This window comes from Orbicella faveolata, unplaced genomic scaffold, assembly GCF_042242905.1.
Source record: "Orbicella faveolata isolate gen_17 unplaced genomic scaffold, um_ofav_v1 contig_4, whole genome shotgun sequence".
NCBI lineage: Eukaryota > Metazoa > Cnidaria > Anthozoa > Scleractinia > Merulinidae > Orbicella > Orbicella faveolata.
In genome coordinates, this window is record NW_028301569.1 from 3450351 (window position 1) to 3467115 (window position 16765).

At 38.6% G+C, this 16765-nt stretch overlaps 1 protein-coding gene, 2 non-coding genes and 2 pseudogenes across 3 annotated transcripts; all 5 read right to left on the reverse strand.

Moving 5' to 3' along the window:
- Positions 1 to 219: 219 nt before the first annotated feature.
- Positions 220 to 290, reverse strand: Trnag-gcc (transfer RNA glycine (anticodon GCC)). Its single transcript has one exon. It is a non-coding gene; the product is annotated as a tRNA-Gly (tRNA).
- Positions 291 to 2765: 2475 nt separating this feature from the next.
- Trnag-gcc (transfer RNA glycine (anticodon GCC)) lies at positions 2766 to 2836 on the reverse strand. Its single transcript has one exon. It is a non-coding gene; the product is annotated as a tRNA-Gly (tRNA).
- Positions 2837 to 3871: 1035 nt separating this feature from the next.
- Positions 3872 to 5781, reverse strand: LOC149101007 (melanocortin receptor 5-like; annotated as a pseudogene).
- A 2921-nt stretch (positions 5782 to 8702) lies between these two features.
- Positions 8703 to 9840, reverse strand: LOC149101008 (melanocortin receptor 4-like). The gene has a single exon (XM_089276209.1). It carries the CDS (start codon positions 9818 to 9820, stop codon positions 8903 to 8905), a length of 918 nt encoding a protein of 305 aa, XP_089132335.1. The 5' UTR covers positions 9821 to 9840; the 3' UTR covers positions 8703 to 8902.
- A 3085-nt stretch (positions 9841 to 12925) lies between these two features.
- On the reverse strand, positions 12926 to 15440 carry LOC149101009 (melanocortin receptor 5-like; annotated as a pseudogene).
- Between the last annotated feature and the right edge of the window lie 1325 nt (positions 15441 to 16765).

A 16765-nucleotide genomic window follows, 5' to 3' on the forward strand; every position in this document is an offset into this window, starting at 1 on the left:
AGCAAAATCGAAGCCTCAGTGAACAAAATTTAAAGAGATGTGAGTCTGATCAAGCAGCTGGGAATGTTTTCTTCATTCTCAATACCAATGTGACCCAAAATTTCGGTTTGTGGAAACCAACTTTCATCAGGGGCTGGGAAAGCTTAGTCAAGATTGAAATGCGATAGACCATAGGCTGTTAATGGTAAACTAAAATAAAATAGTGTCACAAAGAAAGTCTGCACTGGCCGGGAATCGAATCCTGGCCTCCCGCGTGGCAGGCGAGAATTCTACCACTGAACCACCAGTGCTTGTCTGAATAGGCTCACTAGTTACAAGAGGACTCTTGGTTTGGTAACAAACTTAAAACCAATAATGGAGGTTTTGCACGGCAGCCATGTTGCATGGCAGGAACAATAGATTCTTTTTCGTATGGGAAAAAATGTTCTTTCCAACGCAGAACATTTTCATTGTTCCTGCCTGCAACATGGCTGCCGTGCAATACCTCTATACGTAGATATATATAGGAAGAGACTAATCTGAAGTTACACCAATATTGGTGCTGTTAAATTGTTTTCACTTGAGTGTCGATGTAATTCACATTTGCAGTGTTTTTGGTTGCATTACTATCTACTTGCTACACTGAGCGATTGGCTTAAAAACCTCGCGCCACTTTTTCATCCAATCAGAATTAAAACCAAAACCAATCGTAACTCGCTCTAACACGTTTCAAGCGCTTTGCGTCAGCTACATGTGCATTTATAAAATAACTGAGATATTACGCGCGCTCTCATTGGTCGATAAGTGTGTTTAGATGACAGTGAGTAAGCACGGTTGTAGCACTAGTCGGGAATCGAACCCGGGCCTCCCGCGTGGCAGGCGAGAATTCTACCACTGGCCACCAGTGCTACATACTCTACAAAGCGGGAATGTAGGCGAAAGCTTTCGCCTTCAATAGATTTTACAGCGGCCAGGAGCCATCCTGAAAGGGGCTTAATAAAAGGAATCTGCTCTTTTATCACACTTAGGCTTCATTGAACAAGAAAACCTTTTTTTTCCAGGGGCGAAGGGTCCAAATCCGCACGTACGCCCGTGCGTACAACTGAAATCTGGACAAATATTTTTCTTATTCCCTGAAAGTTTTTTTAAAGTTACCATAAAGTCCAGCCGATTTTTAAATTTCAAATTGTTGTCTGTGTGTGTAAGGCTCTCCGGTATGTTTTCATAAAACCCATAAACGTCAAGAAACGTAATAGTAGAGGGAAAACAAAAGCAAAAAATTCTACCCTCTACGGCCCTCACACCTGTAAACGTTGTAAGCCCTATGTTTAGACCATTGTTTTACTCCCTATTTTTGTTGTGGTTTGCCGAAAACTCCGGCTAGGGATGGGTAAAATTAACAACTAACTATGCATTTTCCCTCGCGTTTATTTATTGAAATGTCCCTCCGAAATTGTAGGAAATGCCATTTCCGAGACCTTAGATTTCAATTTTTTTGAGGGAGCCCCCTAGTTACGTTTGAAGCACCATTCTTGTACGTATACCTTCAGAATCTCACGGTACGCCTCTGTTTTCAACTCCATGAACTTGAATAGGCAAGAACCAAACACTATCGAAGCCTTAATGAACAAAATTTTACAAGATGTGAGTCTGATCAAGCAGCTGGGAATGATTTCTTTCGTTTTGAGCAAACCAACTTTCATCAGAGCCTGAGAATGCCTAGTCAAGAGTGAAATGCGATAGACCATAGGCTGTTAATGGTAAACGAAAACAAAACTGAGTGACATTAAGAAAAATTGCATTGGCCAGTAATCGAACCCGGGCCTCCCGCGTGGCAGGCGAGAATTCTACCACTGAACCACCAGTACTTGGCTGTTAACACTCTCTTTAAATAAGAGAAGTTATGATTGTTAACAATTTGAAACCTACCAAACGTAGATAGGAAAAGACTCATCTGAACTGACAGCAATTAGAGCAGTTTGAAAGTTGTTTTCACTTGACGGTCGAAGTAATTCATTTTTGCATCCAATCGTGACTCGCTCGCACAAGCTTCCCGTCGGCTACATATGTATTTATAAATTAACTGAGATATTACACGCTCTCATTGGTAGATAGATGTGTTTGAATGAGAGTTTTTAAGCAATGCTGTGACGTTTTGGATTAATATTCGCGCGTCTTTTTGAAAAAAATGCTTTATTGCTTTTATGAAATATTTTTCTTTTATGAAATTGTTCTCGGTCAACAAGTTTTACCTGCAGTTAACTCTCACGGTTTAAGAAAAGAAATGTTATTACTTTGTTGTATATAAGGGGGCATAGCGCAGTGGTGGAGCATTCGGGTGCAGATCAAGAGGTCACCGGTTCAGTCCCGGTTCCCCCCTTTTATTTTATTTTATTGTATTCTCGGTTTTTACCCAATTAGAAAAATGGTTTCCGTCCACTGTGTTCAACAAACTATTTGCGTGCTTTTCAAATATGCGTGACGTTTTGTTTTGCTTTAATAAAATACGCTTTCTATCATGCGTAGGCTTCACGGAACAGGAAAACCATTTTCAACTTCATGAACTCGAGCAAGCAGCATCCAAAAACTTATAAAGCCAAGCAAAATCGAAGACTGATGAACAAAATTTGAAACGAAGTGAGGCTTATCATGCAACTGGGAATGTTTTGGTTTGTGAAAACCAAGTTTCAACAGGGGCTGGGAAATCTTAGCCAAGATGGAATGAAATGGATAATAGCGATAGACGATAGGCTGTTAGAGGTAAAACTAGTGGCATAAAAATGTTTTGCACTGGCCAGGAATCGAACCCGGGCCTCCCGCGTGGCAGGCGAGAATTCAACCACTGAACCACCAGTGCTACATATTGAATACAGTGGGAACGCAGGCCAACGTTTTCCCCACTCATAGATTTTAGAACGGCGGTTTGAATTTCCAAGACCACTGTGGAAGTTTCTCGAGATCTTTACGATATATTTCACAAAAAATTAACAGATTGAAGGATTTAATGTGTGTGAATCATAAACCTGAAAATACAAACATGTAAGAGAACCACGCAACAAGCTGTCCATATGTGTTAAGCAAAACAAGAATACTGCGGGCAGCCAGCATATAGCAAAACCCTGCCGCAATGGCAAATTCCATTACTAAGCACATTTATAATTTCGATCGTTTTTCACACGTTCTTATCTAGCACTACTCGATAGCATACATGGAATCTTCTGTGACTTGAGCTTTTAAAGGATGTTAATGGTGTTATAGCAAGTAGGAAATGGATTTCATTCAGAGGCCCTAATACGTCCCCTTACCGCCAAAAAAGATGCACCAGCCGGGAATCGAACCTGGGCCTCCTGCGTGGCAGGCGAGAATTCTACCACTGAGCCACCAGTGCTTGTCTGAGCACAATCGCTTGTAACAAGCGGGCTGTTGGTTTGGTAACTATCAACTAACTGAAATCCCGAGCTCATAATCTACTGAATTGTTCGTTATTATACAGTTAGGGGGTATAGCTCAGTAGTGGAGCATTCGACTGCACATCGATAGGTCACCAGTTCGTTCCCGGTTGCCCCCTATTCTCGATCAACAAGGTGTACTTGTAGATAACTCTCACTGGTGAAGAAAAGTTAATCACCCGTTCTTATCTAGCACTAACTCGATAGCTCACATGAAATCTTCTGTGACTTGAGCTTTTAAAGGATGATAGTGTAGTTATTATTATGCTCACCAAACAGCCAACGGGTGTAAAGAAATGTAATATATACTTCTAAAAAGTATTTGTTATCGGACAAGTATTTCGTTGTGCCTCTCCGAAAGTTATAACTTTATAAACTATCCATTTCCTCCAATTAAAAGCTTAAGTAACTTAATTTCTCAACCTTTCAGTTGAGATAGGGACTTCATTTTGGTCTTGGAAAGACCCTCCTAACTTTTATTATTCAGTTAGTAACACTTTGCTTAACACAGTTCCTCATGGCAGGTCAATTTCGCCTTTGATCGACATGGATGACATCATACCATTTCTGAATTATGATTTCAGTGATACTCATAAATGTGGGCAAACAATGATTTTTCATCTCAGTTTCTTGCAAGTAGTAGGTACATGATGAGATTTTACAGTTGTCGCAAAGCTAAAGATTCGTTTACATAGATAAATTTTAAACAATGTTTCAAAGTCGCTAACTTGGTCTCACTTCAACCTAAAAGCCTCAAACTTGGTCAGAAAGCCAATCTCAAACATGATCTTTCATGGTTGTGTCAGTTATCGATCGGTTAAAACTTGAAACTCCTCTCAGTTCTCTGCGCAACTCCAAATTGGCCAATATAGTACGTACTGCACACTAAGCTTTAAGTCTCTGAAACACCGAGGGCAGGTCGCATTTACAACTAAGGCATTGTATAGTTAACATGAGAAACAAGAAAAATGTCTGATCGTGACCTTCACCGCTTGCCTTACTTCCTTCATCTTCCAGCAATATAGAAATGGGTTAAGAGACGAGTTGAACAAAACAAGAGTTACCGCTGCTTCCAAAGAAAGGTCAAGTAACTGTGTGCGCCTTTTCGTGGAGGCGAATATTGTAGCTACGATAGCATATGGAAGATAACAAACCACTAATGTAATTTGTACCCATAATGCACTGGACACCGTTTTTTTTATACCGTTCTATGTTCAGCGAAATTCCATCTCCGTTCGTTTGTCCTTGGTGGACATTATCTTGAACTCGTCCTCGGTGATTACGAAGGGTCAAGTAGATTTTCGTGTAACATAGAGTCGATGTTACTATACAGAATAACATCGCTATGGAAATGATGAAGATGGTAATACGAAAGTTGAAAAAGAATATCGTTGCAACCGTAATGCTAAAAAGCCAAAACAGAGCAACAAAAATCCATGCACGTCTTAAGGTTACCACCTGCCTGTACCTTAGTCCCATTAACAGGGCTAGAAGTCTGTCCACACTTATTGCAGTCAATGTTAACAAAGACACTCCCCCGAACATTGCAGCCAAGCTATTAAAAACATTGAAAATACAGTTCTGAGGTAGGGAATCTTCTGGTGACGCCAAAAAGACGGCAAAGAGAGGCTGTGTGATCATACCCACACAGAGATCGGTGCAGGCAAGACAACCCAATAATAGTTTTGATGGCGGATGAAGGGACGACACCTTTTGAAGAGCAGCAATGACCCAAACATTTCCCAAAAGTGCAATTACAGCTAGAGTACTGTTTAATGCCGAGTGCACAATCTTTTGATGTGTCATGATCACGCAAAGACCTGTCATGCATCCAACATTTTCAGTTACGTTCGCCATATTTTGCTTTTCCTTTGTTGGGAGAATAAAATGTTCCTTTAGTTTGTCGCCCCCTGTTGGAGTGAACACTTTTGTAATAAACGTGCTTCATGCAGAAGATAATAGCACCGGCTTAGTTGTCTTATCTGATAACTAGAAAGTAATAATTAATTTGCAAGGAAATTGCTTTTAGATGACCATACCATATGTACGTGTTTTACAATGTAAACAGATTAATTCCAGTTGGTTTATTTTGTGAAAATTGAATCATGAACTTACATAGTTTTTTAAATGCTATTCGAAAACCAAAAACCAAATTGTTGAACAAGTTATCATGTCGGGAAAATGAGAATGGCGTTTCAGGGTTCCCATAACTTAAAAACCACTGAAGTGCAGAGATAATCTGCCAACATTTGTTAGTTTTCATAATTGCTCCTTTTTTGCTTGTGGGTGACAATTTCCGTTTCAGTAAAAGGAAATGCTTGCCGGTAAAGTAATTCTCAAGTACTTGGCATTACAGGCAAGACAGATAGCACTGATCTAGAACAGATGAAAATAGCAAAAACACAGTTTTTTTGTGTGTGCGCTATACGTGTAATAACCATAAAGCACTCCGACAATTACGGCTTAGTACGCTTTGATATACTTTTAATAACCCAGAGTCAATATTCTAAAACGGAATTATTATATGGCTTTGGCTTGTGGCCGATATAACGCGCGCTCTGATTGGTTAATTGTCACTGAATTGTAGGGCATTATTCTCCCGTAATGCCCCGGGCCGATTACGGATTATGCAAATTAGGAAGAGCCCGGTTCGGAAAATTCAAGCGGATTGAAACGATGAAAGCCGATTAAAAACAGTAAGAGAGGTAAATTTAATTCCGAGTAGCTAAAAGTTTAGGGATTTTTCCTTACTAAAATTCATATAGAAGTCGTTTTTGACTTACCGGTAACCTTGGCGAGCACTAGTGAAAAGCAATCAAAGTTTGCCGTGTTGAGTAAAGCTAAAATCGCTAAATGAAAAACACCATCGGCAGATGTGTCACGTATCCTGAGCAGAAAACCACGAAGAAACTTATAAGTTATCATCTTAGTCACAATAATTACCGAAATATTGAACTCCGTTTCAGTTCTCATCAAATAGATTCCCTCGCTTCAACACAAGAGAGTGAAAATCAGCTTCCAGGATCATCAGATGTCAACAATCGGGCGGTTTCTGTCGGTAGCAGTATTTCTGATACCTGCAGGAAGTTTTAGACGCTCACAAGGCTTGAAAAGTTCATTCCTAAGTCCCAGAATGAAGAAGGCCAAGATATGTTGTCGAAAGCGAATGCGAAGATCGAGTTATTCTGAGCAGTGCATTCTGAAGCATTAGTATTTTGTTTCACCGAAAGGCCGTTGGTTTGCACTATTTTGAAGCACTTTCTGTCTTTTCCATGCGCGTTGACGTTTTGCCACAAAAGTTGGAAAACCTCTCCCATCAAGTTGTGGCACCACGATACTAAAATACCTTTTTGAGGCTGGGACAATCATTTCTCCCGTGAGGAAATGTGCACTTTTAACGGAAGACGTAATACAGTGGTGAAGTTCACTGACTGTGTAGTTTTGCCCTGGGTTTGAGACGATGAATGACTCGGTAAACGCGCGCATCGCCGGATGTAAATTGACGACTTCCGCTCGAATAATTTTTTCTTTCCTTTAATTCATGAGCCATATAATAAACAACTTAATAACCTCGACCGTTCGGTCGTTACGGGAAAATCTCAAACCTCGGCCTACCGTATTGACCTCGCTGTCGCTCGGTCAATACGGCAAGACCTCAGTTTGAGATTTTCCCGTAACGACCTCACTCTCGGTTATTAAGTAGTTATTAATGAAAATTGGAAAATTTTGAAAGTCAGTGCAGTTACTTTTGTGCTTAGGCTTCTCGGTAGATGACTCAGCTTTGGCTAGCTAGTATGATGTACTTGAGCGTCTTTTTAAATAATATTATGTATACATTATCGACGTAGCCTTGCTTTGGTTGTGTTTCGTGCCACAGTATGATTTTATTCGGTTTGAGTGATATAAGGAATATAAGTTATGTTATCAGCCTTCCGCTTCAGCAGATAAAACTAAAATCTACCTTTTTACTCCGGATACCATAGGAAGATGATAAAATAACTGATCAAACTGTATACCCTTGTACTCTGTACAAGGTTCTGCTTCACTCGCACCATTATTTACGTTGTTAGGTACAACTGCTACATACAAGAGATGACGTCTTTAGTTTATATTTTAATTCCCTCACTGTCTTTTTAACCTATATAATCAACACAATTTCGAGAAGGGGGCCATTTCAGCCCATTTCAGCGATTCATAGCTTGATAATAAAACCTTTCATCTACAGAGGATTCAAATACTCAAGTGTGTGGCTCAACAAAGAAAAGATTTTACTCTCCCGACAAGATAATCGGTACCAAATTGAGCTTTCTTCTTTTACGTTTGAATGTTTTTTTTTTTTGACTAGTGCTAATGAAAATCTTGCGAGCTGCAACTCGTGTTGTGTCTAGAAAAAGCACTCAAACTGTGACATTAATTTATTGCAATACAATCTTTTTCATACGGACCAGCACATACTAAATGTACTCAAAATGTTTATACCATGTACGTTTATTACTCATACTTGAATAAATATATAAGCATGTGTTATTTAATTATTTTAATTTATTTTGCAGAAGTCTCCACACAATGGCGTTTTTGCATTTCATTTCCCTGAAATTTTATTGATTACTTTAAACTAATCTTGAAATCTGATTGGTTGTTTTGTTTTACTGTCTCATTCTCATTGGCTGAGAAAAAGATTCGATTTAGAGCAAAAAATAGTGCGATTCGTGAATAAATCACACCACTGAGAGCCAATCAGATTGCAAGGATAACCAGTGATTTCAAAATGGATTTAATAAAAGTCTTCAAAATGAAACATATAGAGGATATTACACGGTGGCGAGAAGATATGAATTTTTGTGTTCGAGTGGCAAGAACAATATCTCACGGGTTAGCGCAGCGAACGAGTTAGATATTGTTCTCGCCACGAGAACATAAAATTCGTGTGTTCGCGCTAACGTGTAATGTTCTTTTTATTATGTAGACATACCGATGACGGCGTTTTTGACGATTTTCCGCAGATTTCCGACCACTTTCCGAAGATTCTCCAAAACTTGTCCGAAAGTCACACGAACGTTGCCGAACATTTTCCGAAAATTTCCAAATATTACAGAAGAGTTAAACGTAAGTTGACATTAAAATGTTCAGACCTTGTAACAAAACCGTATTTTTTTCAGAGTCGGAAGACTGGATTGATGGTAGTGGGAGTGGGCAGAACTCCCCCCCCCCCCCGCCCCCACCCCCCCACAACCCGTCGTTGGTAGAAGTACCTACCACCTGGCCGCACAATAATTCCTTGAGTGTACCATCTTTTCTCAGATTGGATAGGTCTGACTAGCTATTCTTTATCTTTAACAAGCGGCGTTATTTTGGCAAGGCAGAAATTAAAATAACGAGGAAAACAGGAGATCTGCGAGAGAAGACAAAGTCCGAATTTAACTTTTGACTGCTTTTATTAATTATGCCTTTCGGAGTTATCGAGACAGTAAACTTCAGAAAAACCATAACTGCTTGATCGTGTTCTTCATTGCTTGCCTCACATCCCTCATCATCCAGCAGCACAGAAATGGGTTTAGAGATGAGTTGAACATAACGAAAGATATCGCTACTCCCCAGGCAAGGTCAATAAATTTTGCAAGTAATCCAGTTAAAACAAATATAGTTACGGTAAAGTAAGGAAGATAACAAACCATTAATGTTATCTGTACCCACAAAGAAGTGAATACAGTTTTTCTGTATCGCGCTATATTTAGTTTAATTACTCCTCCATTCGATTGTCCTTGGTGAACATGACCTTGTACTTGAGTTTGGTGAAGGCGAAGCTTGAGGTAAATCTTAGTGTAACAAAAGGTTGAGGTTACTATGCATAATAACATTGATATACATATGATAAATAGAGCTGCAGGGATGTTAAAAAGTAGTATTATTGCAAGAGCAGTGCTAGAGAGCCAAATGGCTGAAGCGAGGGTCCGCATTCGCCTCAAAGTTACCACTTGTCTGTATCTTAGTCCTAACAGCAGGGCAAAAAGTCTGTCCAGACTAATTGCAGTCAATGTTAGCAACGACACTCCACAAAATATTGAACCCATGACATTACTAAGGATTACAGAATAGTAACAACGCCTGGAATTTTCTGGGGACAATAAAAAGTTAACGTAGATGGGTTGTGTAATGAGGCCAACACAGAGATCAGTAGTTGCTAGGCAGCCTAACAAAAGTTTTGATGGTGAATGAAGGGACGACACCTTTGGAAGAGCAACAATGATCAGAACATTCCCCAGAAATGCAGTGAAAGCTAGCAAAGCATTTAAAGTTGAAACAATTATGTTTTGATTTGTTCCACTGAAGTGTGGCGTGCAAACTAAGTCTTGAATTGTCGTGTGGTTTCCATCTTCAGTTACGTTTACCATCTTCTGTCTTTCCTTGTCACGGCAACCTTTTTATTCTATGTCATCTTCTGCTCCACAAAGATAATACTAGTTCGTCTAATTCGTAACAATAAGGAGTAATAGTTTGTGAAGAAATTTTGAAAGTAAACCGGTAAAACTGACAAGTTGGTTACAACCTTGAAAATATATACTTTGACTGGGAACTTGAAAGGTTGAAGTTCATAATTATTTCGAATTTTCATTTGGTTGATAACGAAAACCTATTTTCCCATCCGCCGTTGGCTACAAAGAAATTGTTGTAAGTTGTGTTACTAATTTTAACTACAATGAAATATACGAGGGAAAACCGTCATTCGACTCATATAGCTTTTGTTTTGGAGAAGAAAAATATCATGTCTACCACACCTGTTTGTTGGCGTTGATTCCAGAATTTCGTTTTCTGACATAAGCACCTGAATTTGTCTCGTAGAGCATGTGCTGGAGTAACGAGAAGGTTTCTTTTGCAGCTGAGCAAGGTTAAGATAATAAATGTCAGCCGCCGGAAAACATTGGGTCACCAGCAAAATTTATCCCACTTCAATCAATCAACGTTAACGCGTTGTTGTTAAATTAAAAAAAAAAAATTAAATTTTAAAGAAAATTAAAACTGTCAAGACCACTGTTTTAAAAAAGGCCAGTGACATCAGAAATATTCTTTTCGGATGTTTCTTGTTTCTTGTTTCTTGTTTCTTCTAACTTATTATCATAGTCCTAATGAAGCAACATGTTTGTTTAGTCATGAAATTAATTGACCAATATTTTCACGTTTGGATTTTGTCAATAAATCTTTGAAGTTGAAGTGATGTGATTCAATTCGTCGTGACATTCGCCATGCAATTTGCCCTAAATTTTAATTGAATTCTGCATGTAAAATCCTCTCTCATATAATCTAAATATGGCGTTTTATGAAAAAAAAAGCAAACAAACAAACAAACAAACAAAAAAACAAATACCAGTTTATATGGAATGAAAAATAATCCTATAAAGTTTGAGTCTGGTTTACGTGCAATTGAGCCTTGTGAGATAATAAAAGGGCATAAAGGACTAAATATATTAGTGCATGATGGAACTTCAAAGTTGGGAAAACACTTGTTTTCATATTTTCGTTACCCATGTCTCTTTTGTCGGGTGGGTTTCATTTACGTTTATTTGAGGAGGGAAATGAAAAAATTCTATTTGCTTATCACGACAGTGACAACACAAATATTTTTTGGTGGACGTTAACAAATTGATGGTAGTGTCTTTTGAGTCTCTCTCTCATGAGTCAATGTTTAAACGGAATATATCTCATTTTCTTTACAGTAGCCTTCATAAATTGATATTGTTGTCTTCTGCTTTATATCATAGATCCGAAATTTAATCATAATTGACTTAAGTGTCATTGTAAGAGAAAACCGGGCAATACCAAAATATCGAGGTCGGCCGTTTACTTTCATCTTTTTATAGTATAAAAGCTATCCGAAAAGATTAACAACCATGACATTTGCCGAGGTAGGCGTTCGTTTTTCTTCGAGATATCACCACATCATGATTTTGGCTTCTCAAGCGGTCTAAAATGGCCGAAGTTTCGGGAAACTTTAGGTGAACCTAAAAAATACTTCGTACAAATTCCAGAACAGTCTTATTTTCGTGCGATAATGTCGGTTAAAATTGGTATCTACAGACAAATCGCAGTAATTGGTCTCGCAAAGTCCAAATCATTAGTCAGAAACATTTCCCGCCAAATTTTTAGCGAAGAATATCACCTTATGCCGACTCTCTGCGATTGTTATCGATGATTTACTGAAATGATCTGCAATAAATAGTAAGCTGGACTGCAGCATAGAATATTTAAGCTGTGACATCGTTATTAATCTATGTAAATATTCCGATTTGCCTGTAGATACCAATGTTAACTAAACTGGATATTGGTAGCAGTGCAAAAGACTATCACAGAAATGTCTTTCTGGGGAAATAAACTGCCGCACTTTTGATAAACGACTCGCTGAAAATGGCTAAAATTTGGGTCATGCTCATTAACGACTCGGCCGCGATATTTGGCACCTCGTGAACACCATAAAATTAAAGCGAAAGACCTCTAATATTTCTCAATCAACTAACACGGGAACAAATATTATCCCAAGAAAATAAGAGTTTCTGGAATTTGTACGAAGTATTTTTTAAGCTCACCTAAAGTTACCCGAAGCTTCGGCCGTTTTAGACCGCTTGAGAGGTCAAAATCATGATGTGGTGATATCTCGAAGAAAAACGAACGCCTACCTCGGCAAATGTCGTGGTTGTTGATCTTTTCGGATAGCTTTCATGCTGTGAGAAGATGAAGGTAGATGGTCGACCGCGATCTTTTGGTACTGCCCGGTTTACTCTGACAATGACAGTTAATATGTAATGTTGAATGATTTCGTACCCTTCAGGCAACATCAGCGTTTTACGGTCGCTCTCTCGGATCCAATTCCCGAAGTTCGTCCACCAGAAGCCGCCGGTGTGTTCGGGAGGAGTAGCGCGAACTTATCTTTCCAAACAGCGGTTGATAATGGAGTATACGAAGCTCATTGATCTTTCTAATGATGCAGAGACGAATCTTAAAGGTCGAATTTGTGTTTACACGGGTAATTTTGTTATGTAGATAATCATTTTCTTTATTACCAGAATGTGATATAATCAAGGACTTGACCCCTTTCACTATATCAAGCCTGATGCAGCCACACTTTGACTATTGCAAAATTGTTTTGGGAACCTGAGGATAACTTTAAGATAAGATACAAGATACAAAGATACAAATTAGAGCAGCCCGTGTTTTGACCTAGACTCAAGCTGTGACCTGTTCAAATTTCTCACGTAGAAGAATTTAGCATGTCAGCGGCCAATTCAAAGAGCTGCAGTGGTTTACAATTCCAGAATATCTCAGTTGTAAATTCGAAAGGCGATAAACCATATATAACCAAAGGGACTCTGAGAATAAACCCAATGTTCCATTGCCGCGCAAAAAAATAGCTTTAGCTATTGTGGCGCCATTCTTTGGAATAGTCTTCCTTGTGACTTAGGCACTTTAAACTCGTACTCAAAGGAGAAGAATAAGACACGCGGGCATTCGTGGAAAACAACTTTTTATTTAATTAATTTCATTATATTCCATGTTTCTTATAATAGGCGTCAAAAATTCACCACAGATGACTTATACCCAATAAAATTAAAATCGAAGTCAAATTTTGAGGTACTCGAGGTTGTTAAGTACATGAAATGTTACTTATCAGAGACTTGTCACCATCTCTCAATGTCCAAACAGACTCAATCCAGGCAAAACTATTTGGGTGACATTGCATATTAATTAAATATTTATCATGTTAATCTTTTTCTTAACAGTTTATTTCATATCTTTTTGAACTTGGAATTAGTGTCATGTCGACTTGGAAACGTCGTTCGCTTTTACCGTTTAGTTTTACTTGCCTCGAGTTTTTGTTTCAAGAAAATTGTAAAATTGGTAAAAAATGTCTGCTAAAATGCAGTTACTATGGAAGCATAAGTCTCGGATCCCTGTGGAGGGGGACTCTCATATGAAGAGGTCGGGGATGCCCGTCGTCTCACTTAGGTGTGTAAATCAAGGATTCCGGTGTCAGTTAAGGTGTTCATGACGAAATACCATTATTTTAGCTGTTAAGTATGTTTTAGGGTGAAATCGAAGAAATAATAGCAAAAACACCGCTCTTATTACGGTGTTTAGGTTCGATTTCCATCGGTCTCTCAAGTTCAGTCTACTAGAGCGGACTTTTTTCCAGAACAGCGACTGGTAATCGAGCTTATTGCGTTTTAAGTGGTATCTTTAGGGGTCTTTTAGGGGTAAAGTAAAGTTTGAACCACACCCGTATTGGTCTCCTTTATGGGTTTAATTCAACTTTCCGACGAACATGTCCGACCTTTTTATATAGGAGTCCTTCCCTTCCGGTCTCGGGTCCCTCTCCCGATTCTGAATAGGGTTAACCAAGTCATTGCTTTCCTATACACAAAAACAAAGCCTAATCTGCCGTTTAGTTACACGAGTTTCACGTTCAACGAGGCAGCTACGTCGAGAAATAAGAAAACCGTCTGAACGTGTCCATCACTGCTTGTCTTATTTCCTTTATCTTCCAGCAGTAGAGGAGTGGGTTTAAGGTCGAGTTTAGCATAAACAGAGATAGTGTTAATTCCCATGCAAGATCAAGAAATTGCGTTCTTGATCCATTGAGGATAAAAATAGCCGCGATGTCATAGGGAAGATAACAGACAACTAATGTTATCTGTATCCACAATGCACTGGGCACTGTCTTTCTGTATTGAGTTATATTCAGTGACATTCCTCTTCCGTTTCGTTGTCCTTGGTGAGCATACCCTTGCACTTGAGCTTGATGCTTGCGAAGCGTCAGATATATTCTTGTGGAAGAGAAGATCGAGGTAACTATGCATAGTATTGTCGCTGAAATGTGATCGATAGTCTTATTCGCGCGTCGTAACTGGATGTCAATGTAGTGCCGATGCTGATAAACCAGCTAATAACAACATAACTCTGCACACGCCTTAATGTCACCACGTGTCTGTATCTTAGCCCCAACAACAAGGCGAGAAGTCTGTCCACACTTATTGCAGTTAGCGTTGACGCAGATACTCCGCCAAGAATTACGCTTAATCTATCAAAGAGGACTGAAAGATAATAACAAAGCATGGAGTGTTCTGGAGACATTATATAAGCGACAAAAAGAGGCTGTGTAATGAGACCCACGCAGAGATCGGTGCTTGCAAGACAACCTAACAAGAGCTTTGATGGTGAACGAAGAGATGACACCTTTTCAAGTACAATAATGATCAAAATATTTCCAAGAAATATAGTGATAGATAGAGTGATGTTCACTGCTGAAATAAATAGTTTTTGATATGCTGCATAAGAACCGGTGCAAAATAGGCTTTGGGTTCCTATACGGTTTCTATCTTCTGTTAAGCGCGCCATGTTTTTGTCCTTTCCAGCTGGTTATTAGAGACGTAAATGTTCCTTTTGTTTGTTATCCCAGGAGTCTTTTTGGGTTCATGGCTTGCCAAGGAGACTTCTTTTTTCAACACTCGCCTGTTCCCTTATCCAGGGGATCGTAACGTAGGTCCAGTCCTTTTTCTGATGGGAAGAAAGTAGTAAATGGCAAGGAATTGATTTTGTTCTGAAAAACAAACCTTAAGTAAACAGATAATCCCAAAACATGATGAACTTAATTTGTTTTGCCTAACAACACGAAGAAATAAATCATAAACTGCTTTGTCATTCTTACCGGCGCCATTTTATCTTTGCACCATTGAGTACAAACAACAAGTAACGCCTTACTTTTTAGAAACATCCAAATATCGGATAAAGACAACAGCAATCGTAGCTCATATGGCCCCAGACGTATGAGATCGCGTATTTGAGACACTTGCTTTTTGGCATTTAACCTTTTTCGGCGTCGATTTTTTGACGGAAAGGTCATCACAAAGAGCACGAGTTGCAGTCGAGGCGAAGATTTATTTTGCAATTAAGAGTAAGAAATGTTTTCTTGTAGCAGACAGCTGCCGGAAAACGCAGTCTAATTAAATACGTAAAGTATGACTCCACCAGATCAACCTAACAAAGTCAACCTAACAAACATCATAAAGGCAATCAAATTTAAATTAAAAACAAATTGTTTTTAAAGCTAAGGTGAATGATATCTTCAGGTATTATCTTGCAATCAGAAATATGGGATTGTGACAAAAAATGATTATTTAAGGTTAAAAATAAATTAAATCGATTTTAAGGCTCTTTTAAATTCAAAAACAAGTACAGGACATCGACATTTCTTGTTTATTGCCTGTGGGTTTCTTTTGTTTTTTTTTTTTTTCTGTAATTAAACACGCACGTCCCAAAACGTATGTATTTGATTGCAGCGGTTGTGTTGAGAACGACAAAGTTAATAAATTGATTTCAGTCATTTCTTTCGGATTTAAAAGTAATATATCTTTCATATTATATGCTGCCGGGCTTGAGTGTTTACTGTAAAAAGCGGTGCCGAATTCCGAATCGTGATCAGCAAGCAAATTATATTACAATTACCCACCTTTCTGTTTTGCCTTGTTCTCGAGCATTTTTCCCATGATTTTAATCAAGTTCAGCCCAGTTTGAAAATATAACCTCACACGACTACCACGCCTGGTTTTGGGCACCAAACTTGCTTTAAACTCGTCTCATTAAATCATCTTAAAAAAGGATCTGTCGTCGTCAAACGCACGGGAAATTACTTTTTGCAGCGATGAGCTGCCGGAAAACTCTGCCAAATAGTAAAACGTCATCCTGAGATAAGTAAACGTCATAGATCACACCATGTAAACATGGTGGTATTAAAATTAAACTAAATTTGAAAAGAGCAGAACAAAAAGCAGAGCAAATTTCTATTTGCTTAATTTGACGTCTGATTCAAACTTACATTGTACATGTAGCATGAAATCATATTCGATTTGTGTTTCATTCAAGTGCTTTTGCTGTTGCACTTCCATTGTACAAGAGGGTGGTTGGATTCCCTACCACTTCTCTTACTGTTTTCGTACCGTTGCGCTCTTTTGAAAAGGTTTTACTTTTAATGGATAGCTTTTTATGTCGTTGACAAGATGATGTTAATATTTCAGAAATAGAAAACATGTACTATGTTTCTATCGAGTTATAGAAACACGAGTGGAACTTTGGGAGAACGAGAAATGCTGTTCCGCAGCTTTTTCGACTTCCTTCAAACTTTCATGAGTGTTTCTGTAACTCGATAGAAATACGGAGAACATGTTTTCTATTTCTTTTAGAAAACACCGCGACGACAAAAAGGATAACAGCTTGTTAACTTTGACTATCATAGTGTAAATTCTCTTTGCTCGGGCCATCATTACGTCAACAGCTTGTGCTAGTTCTGTGTT

Excerpts from the sequence above, each read along its gene's own strand:
- LOC149101008 (XM_089276209.1), bottom strand. The coding sequence starts at position 9,820 with ATGGTAAACGTAACTGAAGATGGAAACCACACGACAATTCAAGACTTA.